The sequence below is a fragment of the Astatotilapia calliptera genome, chromosome 4, assembly GCF_964374335.1.
Source record: "Astatotilapia calliptera chromosome 4, fAstCal68.1, whole genome shotgun sequence".
Taxonomy (NCBI): Eukaryota; Metazoa; Chordata; class Actinopteri; order Cichliformes; family Cichlidae; genus Astatotilapia; species Astatotilapia calliptera.
Window position 1 is genome coordinate 18363321 of NC_137425.1, and position 16817 is coordinate 18380137.

At 40.5% G+C, this 16817-nt stretch overlaps 1 protein-coding gene across 1 annotated transcript; it reads left to right on the forward strand.

Annotated features, from left to right (window-relative positions):
* Window positions 1-342: 342 nt before the first annotated feature.
* On the forward strand, window positions 343-16044 carry il12rb2l (interleukin 12 receptor, beta 2a, like). The gene is made up of 16 exons (XM_026165226.2): window positions 343-480; window positions 904-996; window positions 6570-6717; window positions 6821-6972; window positions 7121-7254; window positions 7413-7554; window positions 7940-8016; window positions 8103-8361; window positions 8477-8668; window positions 8773-8877; window positions 8971-9114; window positions 11554-11709; window positions 11873-11933; window positions 12210-12315; window positions 13061-13378; window positions 14938-16044. The coding sequence occupies exons 2-16, from the start codon at window positions 930-932 to the stop codon at window positions 15199-15201; spliced, it is 2325 nt and encodes a 774-aa protein (XP_026021011.2). The 5' UTR covers window positions 343-480; window positions 904-929; the 3' UTR covers window positions 15202-16044.
* Window positions 16045-16817: the final 773 nt, after the last annotated feature.

The following is a 16817-nucleotide window of genomic DNA, read 5'->3' on the forward strand; positions in this document are numbered from 1 at the left end:
TTATATAAGCCCAAAATGCTTTATACACTCAGGTTAGTAGCTGTCATTTTAATTAGACACTTTCATACACGTGCTCACGTTTGAGCGGCAGAAATTCAAAACAAAACTACCTCAAAGTTCAGTAACCTAAATATCTTACGCTACTTTTTGTCACGTGATATCTCTTTTTCTTTTCTTGAACTTATGAAAAGCGTTTGCGTAATTAAAAAACAAAAAAATAAAAAATACAGGGTAGCTACGACAGACACGTTTCGAGACCTGCAGCGAGTTAGTGTGTGGGAAGAACTGACACGACTAGCTGCCGGCGAGCACGCGCGGGTGAGTTGACGTCACTGGCAATTCCAGCAACTGGGTGGAGCGAATCGGTAACTGCGGAGAGGAGACATTTCTGAACTTCACAGCAAGTTTCTCAGTTAAAACAAAAGCTGCGTGTTCCTGCAGAGCATGGGCGGCTCACATCTCAGCGTGTCTCACCCGGAGGTAAATCATTTGTACCCTAATAATACTTAATATTTACTTAGAAAAAAAAGAGATCATAATTAAGGTTTAATAGAATTTGAGACTAAATAAAATGCCGAGTGTCTGGTAATTCGGTACTTATCACAAAGCTGCTCCCTCCTATCTGGCAATACGCCTATTTTTGTTAATCACCAAATGACTTTACGCTCCACTGCACCCAAGAGGAAGTCTGAAACTGTCAGTCTGTATGCAGTTGGGCTATTTATGCCAGATGTTGTATTTGTGATACGGATGTAGTTACCCCACATGTTGCAGCTACAGGTCAATGCGTGAACTCTTTCTGTAAGACCAACAGAGTTTTTGACTATGTCTTGTGATTGATTATTATTGTTGTTGTTGTTATTTTGTATGTGAGAGTTCCTGATGAATTTGGGCTTTTCGCAGGCACTAGATGCCCTTGTCTAAATGTGATGGCCAGACCTATAACAAGGTGGCTTCTGTCCATCTTGGTGACCAGTGTCTCTGCTGCTGCAGCAGGTAGGCCTGTTCAAAAGCGCTTGTGCACAAATACTCATAAAAAGTACTTGCGCCTGCATTCAAAGGGAAGTGTTATCGCCTTGTACCCCACAACTTTATCAACTGTAATAACCACAACACTTTAACACCCTGTTACACTAACCCACTTAAATGCCATGCTATCTGCAGTGCTGTTTTCTTTACAGTCATGTTTACTGATTATTTGATTAATTCTGTACTTTGAGAGGTTTTGCTTTATCATAACCCCTAAATGATTTGTTTTTCCTGTTCTCTAATGCTTTAGAAATTCCTTCTTTGTACTGCTTTCTTTGTTTAGTAATACTTTGGTTTAAAATCTTAAACTTAAACTTGTAGACACTCACTGTGGTACCGCTGTCCTGACCTTCTCTATACATTTTAAGATTAGAATCATCACCCCATCATTCCCACTGATTTTCAGTCCAGTTCTGGTGTAATTTGGCATCCCTCAGCTTTTTCTCCCTGTTTCACCCTTATTGAGAATTTTCAGCCATTCTTCCACTGAGACCATTTCTGATAATGCTTCAGTGAACAGTAGATGAATCACCTGAAGGGTCAGATGCATCTCTCAGGTCATTTTGTTTGTTCTGGTCACATTTTTTCCTGTTTTTGAGAACGTGAGTTTCCAGTAGTGTCCGTCTGCTGTAGAGAGTTTTTTAGGCTTGACAGTTCTTCTTTTGTAGTTTTGTAGCTGTAGCTTCCTCAAATTTGTTTTAGGACACACTGCACACTATGCCTAAATATGCCATGTTTTCAGCTAAAAGCTCTTTTGGAATCATCTTACAAAAATCCTATTTTATGCCTGTCAAACTAGGTTATATTTGATATTTTTCTTAGATTTAACTAAAGAAATACAAGCAAATTATTTGTTTATTAGACAGGCTGCTTGTAAAAAAGTGGCTAAATACAATAAAAAATGGGTTTTTGCTCAGTTCTGTGTTTTATGTAGGCACAACACTGGTTCGTCCTTTGACTTTGATCCCTTTTTATGCTTGAATGATTCTTTGGTCAGTGTTAAGTGGCCCTAAAAATAGTGTGTGGACATTCCTGAGTGAAAAAAGGAACAAACAACCAAAGAAAGAAACATGTTCCAAGAGAACTAGACCACTTTCAAAGGTTACAAAACAGTCTGGCTCCCCAGATGCAACATACAAAGAAAAGAGGGTAGCTCAAGACTTTTGCACAGTACAAGGGAATGGTTGCAGACTAACCAAGAGCAGACCAAGTATATTAAAGCTTAATTTTCACATTATTTTCCACTTTTCAACTAGGCACATGCAAATGCTATCCATAAATGAATGAGTATTTTAGTTCTTAGTAAAGGACTGACCTGTACAATAACAGAAAATGTTAGTTGGGAGCTTTATGTGCATCACATTTTCCTGAAGCTGAGGACACTACATCAATCTCAACACATTTTTACTATTTATTCTCACTATTTATTTATTTGGTGGCCCATCTATCACACCTATCAGTCTTTCCTCATTGTTTGTGCTGTTTTTAAAGAGAAGTGGTCATAATTGACTAGACTACACTTGTTTTGGATCCAAACTGCACAAACTGCTCATTTCCTGTTCTGCAATCTGCTTTCCTGCAGTAGTCGGCATATATTGAATGGGTTACTGCTAAAAGTGTAGAGGCTTACAAGAAACGTGTAAAGGTGGCAATCTTGCGATGAGTAAAATCAAAGGTATGCGTGTGTGTGTGCGCACAGATAGACGGATGCGCGCACATTTTTTTTCTTGTGGTTGAGAACAGTGTTAGATCTATTGCTTTCTCCCCCTTTTCTTCATCATCTCTCACTTCCTGTATCATTTTATAACAATTATAGTCACCTTTGCTAAAAGCCTTAACTTATGCAATCTTATTAAATGATAATAAATGTGGAGAATATGGTTGGAACTGACGGTAAATCAGTCGTGTTCACTCTTATTTCTTCACTCATTACATGTGTCTGAGTTTGTGAGTCATTGTAGCTTCGCAGTCTGTCACACAGGGTCAGTTTGCTTTACTGTGACTCGTGGGGATATTACCAAATATAGTTTTATTGCAGACGTTTTGTCACTTTCCTTTCTTTGTCTTTTGTTTCATTAGTTTTATTTCCTAGGAAATGAGACAAAGGAGCTGATTTAAAACACATCTGGAGCTTTTTAACAGTAAAGCTGTTATAAAAAGCTAAATTAGCCCCCACTAGCAAGACGCAGAACCACATTAAATATATTAAATAAATACTCGTGCTGTTAGTGTGTTTGGGTTTTAGCAGCAGTGAAGGTGACTGGTGTAGCAAGAGAGAGAGGTTTGACAGAACTGCCAGAAAGTGACTAGAGAAGGGAGCTAAGGCTGGATTTTGGAGAAGGGAGAGTGCATGGTGTGGTTTAAGTAATGTGGGATCTTGAAGTGGATGAGTGCAGGCTGATTAGATGGACAACGAGGTGGGAACTCATTGCAGTTTATTTTTTCTGTACTTCATCTCTCCTCTGTCTTCCTGCATTCTGTGAGCTGGGAGTTTTTATATTCAGCGTGCTGCTGTGTTGCATCAGCGTAGGTTTTTGGTTGAGCAGTATTGAAAGGACAAGTTGTGGAACACATCTGGGAAAGATTTTGTGCATCACTGGCCGAATTTCCTGTACTTTGTTCGTATTTTTAGAAATGTTTGATACTTTTCTACATCACTTTATGTTAAAAAGATCTAGTTAAAGTAATGGAAAACACACAAATCAGGCACTGAGTGGACCTCACCTGCCACTTCGTTAAGCACACCTTGCTAGTAGTGGGTTGGATCAAAGTCTGCCTTTATTCTTCTTGCAAAGATTCAACAAGTTGCCGGAAACATTCCTCACAGATTTTGTCCATATTGCTACAATGGCTGCAGATTTGTCTGTCGCACATCCAGATTCAGATCTGGTGACTGTGGAGGTCATTTGAGTGTAGTGAACTATTTGTCATGTTCAGGAAACCAATCTGAGGTTTGTGATGTGGTGTTTTATCGTGCTGGAAGCAACCACCTGACTCTGGGTACACTGTAGTCATAAAGGGATGGGCAGAAACAGTACTCAGGTAGGCTGGCCCAAAGACTGCTAAGAGAATTTCCCCCACATTATTACACAACCAGCAACCTGAACTGTTGATACAACCCTGGATGAATCCATGCTTTTGTATGCCAAATTCTGAGCCTGCCATCTGAATGAGGAAGCAGAAACTCCTCTATTACCCAATTCTGGTAAGCCTGTGTGAATTTTGACCTCAGTTTCCTATTCTTAGATGACAGGCATGGCAGTTTGACAAACAGCCACACCAGCCCATCTGGCACCAACAGCCACATTGAAAGTCACTGCAATAACATTTCTCCTTCATGCTAATGCTCAGTTTGAACTGAGCATTAGCATCCGGTCATCCCGGATCAGAGGATGCTGATTTTCTATGTGATTTGATGTTTGTGTTAACAAGAAGCATGTAACAGTTTAACTAATCAAGTGGTCTCTGAGTTTATACTAGAATATAATTGAAACAGACTTTTGACCTTTGTCAGCTAGTACAGCGGTCCCCAACCCTCGGGCCACGGTCGTTTGGTACCGGGCCACGAGAGTTGAGGCTCGGGTGTAAAATTTATGGTTTCCAGAGTTTTTATCGGTTTTTAGCGTTGTTTTTTATCGTTTTTATCGTTAACTCGGTTTCCCTGGGTCTTTTCCTGTGTGTTATGAATAAATCTTCTTTTTTTGGTACCGGTGCTGGTTTTATTTTGTTGTATTTATCCAAAACACCATAAAGAACGGTCCGTGAAAGTATCGTCGGACATAAACCGGTCAATGGCGCAAAAAAGGTTGGGGGCCGCTGTTCTAGTATTATCCCTGACACTGAGGGCTCAACATGGATACAAATGTATTTTATTTTCTGTCCTCTTTAGTGTTTAGTTCAGATCCGCAGAAAATCAGAGTATAAAATGCTTAAATATGTCACCCCTTCATGTCAGGGATTAATTATGTTATTCAATATTAGAAATATGTGTTTCTGCTCATATTCACCTCATGTTCAAGACTTTCTGCACATTCAGAACTTTTCACAAAGCCTGTGGTTATAGAGAATTTCCTTGTCAGTTATCCAAGTAGCAACAGTACTTCTAAACCTGGGCTTAAAAAGTGGATCGTAATCCTTGTAAACATGACCCCTGTTTGGCAGCCCACAGTTGGCAGTCAGCTAAAGTAATCTGAAATGTAATGTAATGTTCTCCCTGCCTTGTCGGTATAAGCCCCACCCACCCCCTTACGGGTTCATGTGGACTAAGTGTGGCTTTACCGTTCCTACACCTTCCCACGGTTCACCCAGACCTGCCCACAGTGGGACTACCTGGGCCTGTCTGCTGGGACTGATGCTTTTGGCGTCTTTAGTGTAGTGGTTAAAACGTTTGCTTGGCAAGCAAAAGGTTAACAGTTCAAGTCCAGCCGAAGACACAGATCCCTTTGGTGTGTGATGACTCTGCCAACTCAAAACATTAGGAACTACGTGCTGTGGCGAGAAAGTCGCTGAAAGCTGCGTGAGTTAAAAAAAATAAAAATACTGACACCAAACCTTCTCTTCATCTTATTTCGTGGCTCCTCCATGGGATGTGTGTGCACAACATAGACATTCACTAAATTGGCACAAAAGATTTCATGTATAAACTGTACAAACTCATATCTGATATAGTTTTTTTTTAATTTAAAAAAAGTCCCACTGTTGGAAAAAGACCTGCCTCTGAGGTTTATAGGAGTAATCCCTCTGCTTCTTTCATTGGGGCGATGTGTTCCCTGAGTGCCCCATGGACTCTATGCCTGTGCCTTGAAAGATCGTCTGCCCACGTGTCCCCCCTACTTTGTGTTGACAGATTTGGGAGGGTGTGGAATCATGGTTCAGCGGATGGGCATAGGCTAATAATGCAGCAGCTGTCTTTAATGGAAAGCGGAACTTCAAATCATAATCTAATGCAAACTAGACAGCTGTCAGAAAAACCATGTATTTAGTTTATTACAGAGACACTTTCTAAATCATTATTTGTAGGTGTGTGGGCTTGATTTCACTGTAAAATGACTGTATATGAGTGAGCATGCCTTTTTCTCATCACCTTTACTTGCATCTTGGCCTGATGGAACACGAGAGGAAGACGTAGAGAAAGGAGTTCAGGGTGTACAAACTAAGAACTGTTTTTATTGAGCAAGAGACAAACATGAGGAAAAGGAATATGGAAAAGGAAGGAATGGGGAAAAGGAAGAGGAAAGACAGAGGAAACAGTAGGAGTGAGGAAGCATTAATGGGAGGAAGAGAACAGTGAGAGGTTTGCCTCTTTGGACTTTTCCTCTTTGGAGCTCAAAGGAGGGATATCCTCCTTCTATCTCTCACGGGCAAGAACAAAAGCATCCTAAACACACAAAGGGAAGCGGGTGAAACAAAAAAGCAGATATGAACTCACGTGAAACATAAAACATAATGAAAGTGGGTCTGAAAATAAAACAGGAAGAAAAACTACAAACAAAACCCAGATTGGTAACGATGACTTGTGTTTGTCCTTTGTGTTTTTTCAGATCCGCCAGCTCCTCCCTCTGATCTTGAGTGCTTTAGACCATGTGACGAGACAAGCTGCCATGTGGACATACAGTGCACCTGGGATCCAAAGTCAGACCCTAAGATCCCCACTAACTACACCCTGCACTGGGAGCCAGCTCATAACCAGTAAATAAAACCCATTTTTTACAGCTGTAAACAATAAGAAATGCCCCCTGAATTTGTCTTGAACTTCTCCTGGTGTCATGTCTCGTCTGGTCTTTTCTTTCAGCGACAGCCATGTGAAAGGTGGGACCAGTTTAGACGGTCGCATTCCTCGAGAGGACTTCTCCGGTGGAGGAGAACTTCGGGTTTGGGTCGAGGCCGTTAACCAGAATGGCTCCAACAAATCTCAGCCGGTCGTCTTTAACGTCGAAGGAATCAGTGAGTCAGTCCCACAAATACAAACGCCACCACAAACGGCAGTAATAATGATCAGTTCCTAATACCGAAAATTTTTTGATGTTTATCTTCAAATGATTGATTTTCATTTAAGTAATATTAAAGATGAAACTTTTTTTTTCACTGCTAGCCAAGCCACCCCCACCTAAAGACATTACAGCCGAACCGGAACCGTTGGAGTTTTTGTGGAACACTTCCTGCATAGAGTCTTCTGGACGCTGTCACATTCGATATCGGACTAAGGGAGAAACAGACTGGCCAAAGGTGTAGTGCGTTTAGGGGTTTTCTTCCCCATTAACAAATGAATACATGAAATAAAGTCCTTAAAAAAGCTTATTAGGCAAGTTAAATTGTATAGTTTGAGAGACAAAAGTGTCATCCAGTGAAATTATGCTCAAGCTTGTTTTTTTCCTCTTGTGCAGTTTGAGGATGAAGTACATAGCACCTACGCAGTGGAGGAACCGGACTTTTTTACGGTTTATGAATTCCAAGTTCGTTGTGACTGTGGTACAGGATTAATGAGCGACTGGAGTAAGATCCATAGCGTTAGGAGCTCAGAGTCAGGTGAGAGTCCTCATTTGGAGTAATAATAATGATGATAAAAATAATAATAATAATAATAACTTAGATCTTTATGGCACCTTTAGTGGAACCTAAGAAATGTCACGAGGATTGCATCACTTTCCCAAGTTTAGCATTTAAGAACAATTCAAAAAAGGTTCATGTTTCTCTGGGTTTTTTTGTTTTTTTGTTAAAAAAAACCTCTTTAACATTCTTTCACATATTACATCAGAATTGGGAAGCCACTTGAATTGTAGCTGATTACTGTAGTTTTGCATTAAACTGTAACTGTTCTCTTAGCTGTTTTAGTGGCATGTCTTTCGTGCAGCTAGAAGGAAAATGTTGCCTTATCTCCCTGGCTTTGTCTCTTTCTTGCAATGCCACTCAGACCCTGTTGGAGAAGTGGATTTATGGAGGGACTGCGGTATTTCCCCTCTAAGCTCTGACTGTTTTCTGACTTGGAAGGTAGGCTGAGAACTAACTCGCTCACTCTGTCTCACCACGAGCCAACTCATCCCTCACTCTCCTCGCCTTTTCTCCATTCCCTCCAGAGTCTCTCTGATTCTCAGGCACGTGGGTTCATTCGTGGATATAACCTCACAGTTTTCTACAGCAACGGCTCTAAATTGCAGATGTCCACGGCCGAGCCAAACAGGCAGTACGTGCATGAAATTGTGGAGCAATTGTGCAGCAACGGTACCACAAAATGGTTCCTCAACGCCACTCTGAAGGATGTGTCATCAGTCAGCATAATCGCCTACAATTCTAAAGGTGCCACAAAGGAATCGTTTCTGAATATATCAACAACAGGTAAGAGACTGTGCAGACTTTCATAAAAACTACAGGACGCTTTGAAGCCCCTAGCGGCATCTAACCATCTCCGATAGGGGATACATTTAACCTTAAGCACTGGTCTCTTGTTAAGGTAAAGAAGAAAATGTTCTAAAAGTTAACCTCGAGATGAATAAAGAGAACCTCAGCGTGTCCTGGGACCCACCGTCTGACGTCTCCGAGCTAGAAGAATACGTGGTGCAATATAAACAGGCAGGATCTCCACCTGGCCGAGAGTTTGACTGGATAAGAGTGAAAAAAAGCCAGAACGGAACATTTTTTAAAGGTCTGTAATGTGTCAAACCTCATTAATTAAAAGAGTTGTTGTTGTTATGATAACTGTTGATTGCATTTTGAACCCTGTTGTGTGTTGTATGTCTCCACCTACAGGTCAGTTTCAGGAGTACAAAGCATACCAAGTGTCGGTGTTCAAGGTATTGAACAGCAAGAAAGTCCTCCATCTCTTCACAGAGATTGGATATTCTCGTCAGAAAGGTGGCGCTCTCTGCTTTGTTCCTTTGATGGTTTCAGGCCACTGTAGCCTCTTTTCTCTCATCATAATAATTTTTTTCTTTTTTTCTTAATCAGCTCTGTTAGCAGTGCCGTCATTTAAAGTGGAAACTCTCACTGAGACTGAGGTGACTCTTCACTGGAAAGCCATTCCTCTCTCCGAGCAGACTGCCCGGATCTGGTGCTACGAAATTGGATACAAATGGTTGGATACGCAAAAAGGTATATAGCAGCAAACTATGTTACAGTTCAGTTATTTCTGGCTGATTTTTGCAAAGCTAACTGTTCATAGTTAGTAAAGAAGATAGCATGCATGCTTAAAATATAAAGCACATTACATATGAAGGGAAAAAAGACAGAAAACAGGATAAAGATTTTTCTGGGTTGTATTTATCAAACATCTCAGAATTAGTCCTATATAGCATAATATAGGACTTGGCTTTGTGTTTTAAATGTGTTCCTGATGTATTATTTCTGCCTTAAGCTCAGGTCTTGTACCAGAGGTCTGGGATTTTGAGGGCTCCGCACAGTATCTTAACTCTTCCCAGGACATTCCCCGAATCTGCTAAGGCCACTCTCTCATTTTACACCCCCTAACGGTCCCAACAACCACTGGGTCCACTTTGGACTTCCACGCCTATTCCTTCAGCCACTAGTACATAGCAGTCGTCTTGTGCTCCTTTTCGTTTTTCTAGCATTGCTATCAGCTGGGATCACGTCATCTATCACAGCTGCAGTCCCCTGATGCTTGTCAACCACCACAGTGTCTGGTTGGTTGGCCAACAGCTGTTGGAAGTCCCACAAGACCTTAGCCCTGTTGTTCCACTTTCAGAGGTGTGTCCCACTGAGACGTGTGGACTAATACTTACGTGACCCAGATGTTCCTGCACTGTATCCCAGCCACTTGGATTGTGCTTCTGACTGTACATTGTCTTAGGGTGTGAACGATAGGTTCAATTGACATGTACCATACTCGAGAAAAACTTCCCTCCATCCCCTCTCCCCTGCAGGCTTGCACTCACATTGTGTTTAACTGTCTGGGCTAATTCACTGAAGTTTCCTTTAGCGTCACAAATACTTTTTTACTCTTAGATAAAGCTTTTGCAGAACCCAAGGAGCTCATGATTCTGTGCATTTTGTGGCACCCATAATGTGGTGGTGCACCATCTTGCTGAAAAAACTCAGGGAACGTGCCAGCTTCAGTGCATAAAGAGGGAAGCACATCATCATGTAGCAGTTTCAAATATCCAGTGGCCTTGAGGTCTCCATTGATGAAGAATGGACCCACTATCGTTGTGCCCCATATACCACACCAAACCATCACTTTTGTTGTTCCAACAGTCTTGGAGGGATCCATCCAATGTGGGTTAGTGTCAGACCAATAGCGGTGGTTTTGTTAGTTAACTTCACCATTCACATAAAAGTTTGGCTCATCACTGAACAAAATCTTCTGCATGAACTGAGGGTCCTGTTCCAATTTTTGTTTTGCCCATTCTGCAAATTCTGTGCGCCGATCTGGGTCATCCTCGTTGAGATGCTGCAGTAGCTGGAGTTTGTAAGGGTGCCATTTGTGAGTAGCTAATATCCGCCGAAGGGATGTTCGACTAATGCCACTCTCCAGTGACATGCGGCGAGTGCTACGCTGTGAGCTCTTGCTGAATGAAGCTAGGACAGCCACTGATGTTTCTTCATTAGTGACAGTTTTCTTGCGTCCACATTTTGGCAAATCCAACACTGAACCAGTTTGAACACAATTTCGATCTGCTCCTCATGTGTTAACCTCTTTGACATGTCAATGGCAAAGAGAAACTTGCAAATAACTCATGAAAGAATAAAGTTACGTTGAAACCAAGCACACCATTTTTCTTGTGACATTACCAATAAGTTTGATGTGTCACATGGCCCTCTTCCTATTGAAAAAACAAAAGTAGTATCCAAGATGGCCGACTTCTAAATGGCCACCATGGTCACCACCCATCTTAAGGAGTTTGCCCCCTCACATATACTAATGTACCACAAGCAGGACTTTAATATCACCAACCATTCCCATGTTATTACGATGTATCCATTTAAATGGCCCACCCTGTACTACTGAACCCAGTGATTTTTATGGGGGCAGGTGTGGGGTGCAGATAGGAATGCTACTAGATTTGCACTGTGCTCAAGTCCAGATGAACTGTGTCCCAGCCCACCTTTTCAAGCAAGCAATGGCAACTTACCACTGCCTCACTTCTTTTCTGCCATATTTGCAAGAACTTTCACAGCCCAACTTTATTGACACCCGCAGCATGAACGCATGACAGGAATGTGCCGTGGTTTGTAGTATTGGACCTCTGATTTAGGATTTTTTGGAATATAAACTCTGGTCTAATAATTAGAATTTTCAGTTTTTGATTATAGTTTAGAGTTCTTAGTTTACTTTCAGTGTTTTTCTTTATTTTTGTAATCATAGTAGCCTAATGCCTTTGTGCTTTAGTCATTTCATCATAGGTGATGATTTTACAGTAGTATAATCCTACTAATTTCATCTGTCTGACATACGTGCATTATTAATGATTAACACCTGATTAGTGACTTCCTGCTCTGACATATTTGATAAATAAAGACTCAATAACTTTGATTACACACGTAACCTCACTCCAGACATTTTCTCTCTTTCAGTGTTCAATGTAAATGCTTCCAATGATCATCAGCCCTTCACGCTCCGTGATCTCAGTCCAGGCGACTATGAGGTGTGGATGAGAGCTATTACTGAATTTGGACGTGAAGCGAATGCCACTGAAACATTCAAAATAAACCACCAGCAAGATATGTATGGTAGGTAGGATGGGTTTGACGTTATGTTTGAAGTTGTTGTTGATTTTTCTTTATTTTTCTTGCTGGATGTAACTAACTTAGGGTGTAATGGATTGTGCAGTGTTATAAGATATGAACTATTTATTATTTCTCTCACAATGATCGCTTCTCCCTCTTTTTTTAGGGTTATTGATACCAGTTCTGTCTGTTGTTGTGCTCCTTTGTGTGTGTTGTATTTTACTCAGGTGAGACGCTCATCTTAAACTTATCTCTGACATCATATTTGAAGCACATCACAATTGTGTTACGTACTGTTAACAAATACTTTTATATTCTGAATAAATGTTGAATAACGTGAGAAATATAGTAAAAAAAAAAATATCACAGTATACCAAGGACACAAAACATATTAAATTCAAACTCCCTCCAGTTTTGTCTTTATGAACATAGTTACTTCTACTTTTTTATGAGGTGATCTCCCAGTCTAACATATTTGCTGTTTACTGTCTTGTCTCTGGCAGCGTTTGTCCAGGACCAATCAAAGCATGTCCACTGATATCTTCGTGCACCTATGAGAAAGTGCCTGATCCCCGCAACAGTCACATCTTTAAACAGATGAAGCATCAGGTTAGACTGAATGAAACGTAACTGCGAGGTTTCTATAGACTCCTAAAAGTCTTAATTTTTTTTACTGTATTTGTTATAGTAAAAGCCTTAAGTTATATAAAAAAACAACTTTAATAATGGTTTCAAAAATCCTTTAAAAGATACTTTCTGGTATTGTAAGTAATTAACAAAATGGCTCTTTATAGATCTGTATTACAGAAACAACAGCAGTCATTCTGTGATGTGAAAAAGAAAGTTGTCACAGGACTGTATGCAATCCCATGGAAAACTAAGTAGACATCATCATTCAGCAGCTTGTAGAGCCACATTTAGCAACAACTTAAACTGATTGTTTCCTGTATGGCTATCAGCATCTCACAGTGTTGTGGGGGAACGTCGCTTCAGTTGGTTGAGGTTTGTGGGAATTTTTTTTTAAACGCAGATCTCTTAAGTTCCCACCAAAGCATTTCAATCAGGTTTAGCCACTGCAACATGCTGAGTCTTTCCTTTTTTAGCCATTTGGTTGCAGATTTGCTGCTCTGCTTCGAATCATTGCCCTGTTGCATGACCCAGTTTGGAGCATAATTTACTATACAGAGGAGCTCATGGTGTCCTGGTCTGGCTCCAAAACAATCCCAAGGCTACTAATGACAAAAAATAAGCTAAATCAAGACCAATACCAGTTGATGCATACAGGTCACTGATATATAAACTTGGCTCAATGATAATCAAGAAATTGTTTTTTGTTTTTTCTGTCTCTCTGTAGTTTAATGATCCTTTGGGCTGGATATGCATTCCCGTCTGTGAGCCACAGCCCAAGATCTCTGTGCTCGAAGTTGTAAAAATAAAGTCCCCAAATTTAAACCCTGATGGATTAGTAGGACCAGTGACAGGAGACAAGTTTTCACAAGATGATCAGAGGGAGGATGCTGTCCGAGAGGAGACTGGAAGGTTGGACCGCAGATATGGAAAAGAGCCCTACAGCAAAATGGTTGATTCCGATGAGGAAACGAGTGGCAGCTCATCAGAGGAAGAACAGTTCACGTCTGGTTACGAGCAACACTTCATGCCCTCTCCTTTAGAAGTAAGTTTTATCAAAGCCTCACACCTGATCAGAGACATTATTCTCATTTTTTTCTTTCTTTGTTGTTATTTATTGACTTTATTTAAAAAGAGCCAGTATACAAATAGTAAAGTAATACTATTTTACCTCAGACATACAGCTAAGCACTGGTCCAGGTCAGTCAGCTCACTGAAATTATTTCTTTGCGTCATCGGATGTGCTCCCAACTCTGCCAGCAAGAGCTCAAACTGCCCGGCTGACAACCTGGAATATGTACGAAAGAATCAGAATCAGAATACTTTATTGATCCCTGGGGGAAATTATTTTTTGTTACAGTGCTCCATTATAAGCCAACATTAAGACAAGACAGACAATACGCTAACTAAGAATAGTACAATATATACATATACATACATACATACATAAGTCACTCATAAATAAATAGCTGGAAAAGAAACATGTGTAGTTGTAGCAGCAAACAGTGTGTTAAGTGGATGCGTTGTACAGGGAGATGGCCACAGGCAGGAATGATTTCCTGTGTCGTTCAGTGGTGCTTTTCGGTAATCTCAGTCTCTCACTGAACGAGCTCCTGTGACTGACCAGCATGTCATGGAGTGGGTGGGAGGTGTTATCCAACATTGTCTTTATCTTGGACAGCATCCGCCTCTCCGACACCACCTTGAGGGAGTCCAGCTCCATCCCCACAACATTACTGGCCTTACGGATCAGTTTATTGAGTCTGTTGGCATCTGCGACCCTCAGCCTGCTCCCCCAGCATGCAACAGCATAGAGGATCGCACTGGCCACAACAGACTCATAGAAAATCCTGAGCATTTTCTGGCAGATGTTGAAGGACCTCAGTCGCCTCAAAAAATAGAGACGACTCTGGCCCTTCCTGTAAAGTGCTGTGGTGTTTTTAGCCCAGTCCAGTTTATTGTCAATGTGTACTCCAAGGTATTTATAGTCCTCCACAATGTCAACACTGACCCCCTGGATTGAAACAGGGGTCAAGTGTTTCCTGGTCTTCCTGAAGTCCACGATCAGTTCCTTGGTCTTTGCCACGTTGAGCTGCAGATGATTCTGCTCACACCACGTGACAAAGGAGTCGACCACAGCCCGGTACTCTGTCTCATCAAGCAGCTGTGATACAGCTTCAAGTCCTGGATTAAACCAGGAAATTCTCTCTGCTGCTTCCTTCTCGTGAGAATTGGGTGGACCCAGGATCTCAGTTTCTTACTTTTCTAGTTTAGAAACATCCTGATTGCTTGATGTCAACTTCATTTTTTTCACTGTGTGCTTTTTGAGGGCAGATTTTCTCCCAAAATGCATCACTTTTGGTGTTTGTATACATTAGATGACAAGTTCAGATCACAAAAATTCAGAATTTTGTGTGCTTGGTTTGTAATGGCCTGTAGTCTAACTCTGTCATGATTTGCAGCTTTTGCATTAGTATACGACCATATCATGTTTAGTTTTTGTTTTTTATTCCACTATGATGTCATAATTCTGCCAGTCTTATATACACTTTGCAACTAAAGGCTCCCTTATTTATTCAAATCCTTTTTTCTCTCTCTCTGTAGTTTAATGAGTCCTTGGACTTTATCTGCATTCCCGTCAGTGAGACACAGCCCAAGAACTCTGAGGGATTAACAGGGCCAGTGGTGGGAGATGAGTCCTCGGAGATGGAGAGCCCAGATGATCAGAGGGAGGGTGGAAGAGAGGTGTACAACAAAATGGATGATCCCTATGAGGAGACAGGGGATTTCTGTAACTCATCAGAGGAAGAACAGTTTACATCCGGCTATGAGAAACACTTCATGCCCTCTCCTTTGGAAGTACTCTAACATTGGCTATATCGCCACACCTCATCTGGCACGTTGTTTGTTTGTTTGTTTAATATACGATTGTTTAAGATGGGAAACCTCTGGATAGCCTTTTTCTTGAGATGCCTGCAGAGCATTTGGGTCACTGGAAAAATTTGTCTGCTGAAGCTGATTTTATGTCTCTCTCTGTCACAGTTTTCAGCTTTTGCATTAGTTTGTTCCATCTAATCATATCATGTTTATTGTTTATTTTTTGGATACTTTTTCTATTTCAGTTAAAGTCGACTCGCTCTGCATCCCACACTTTGCCCAGCATTGAGCCTGACTATGACAACACCAACAGCAGTATTTTTAAGAGTCGAAACATTTGCAGGATGTGCAGTAGTTTACAATAGTTTATTTCGAATCTGCATATTAACCCTAATCAAAGTGCACAGAGTGACAAATTATACTGACACCACCTGCTAAAACACTTTATGGTATTATAAAGTATCTCAGGAAACTCAATAGAAATAAAAGTTATCTGTACAATTATAAAACTGTGCTTTAAACAGATGTTTGTTTGTTTTTTCACATAAAGCGTCTTTAGGTAACACTGGATCTAATTTTATCATATCCATGACCTGTATGAAGTCACTGGAAATAGAGTCTGAATTTGTTGCTATTTACTCACACACATGCTCTGTAAATGCCATCCATCCACTCTATTCTAATCCAATCTGGGTTGTGGGGTAAATGACAATCCTTTGAATTTGATTTTTAAATGATTTTGAGTGTGTTGGAAATATTAACATCTTTCTTAGTTTTTTACATTGTTGTACAATATACTTTATATTTTGATAAATAAAATGTCTGTCAAATACATGTACAGCCATCACATTTGATTTAAATTACTAATATTGACTGTTTAAGCAACACCATGCTGGAGGAATATGGTGTAACACACAATTTAGGTGTAATGATTAGAGATTACACTTAATAACAAAACCCAAAAGGCCATAATTGTAACACATGGTTAAGTTGGTTGTTATAGATAGATAGATAGATAGATAGATAGATAGATAGATAGATAGATAGATAGATAGATAGATAGATAGATAGATAGATAGATAGATAGATAGATAGATAGATAGATAGATAGATAGATAGATAGATAGATAGATAGATAGATAGATAGATAGATTGATTGATTAAAAGTATATTTTGGATTATGATTGCAGTTTTAAGATCAGAGTTGGGTGGAGAGGAGTGTCAGGGATGCTTTATGACAGAAGGATAGCAGCAAGAGCGAAAGAGAAGGTTTACAAGATGGTAGTAACCTGCTATCATGTATTGTTTGGAGATGGTAGCAACAACAAAAATAAGTGAAGATGGACAAGATTAGAGGGACAGCACTGGAGACAAAGTTAGAGGCACAAGGCTAAGATTTTTTGGACATTTACAGAGGAAGGATAGTGTTGAAGATGGATCTGGCAAAGAAGGTGACCACAGAAAAGATCTGTGAATGTAGTGACGGAGGAAATGCAGAGGGTTGGTGTGACAGGGGAGCTTGGAACACAGTGAGATAGTGGCAGATGTTCTGCTGTGCTGACGCCTAAAGGAAAGAAAAAAACGAACTTCTGTGCAGTTAACTACAT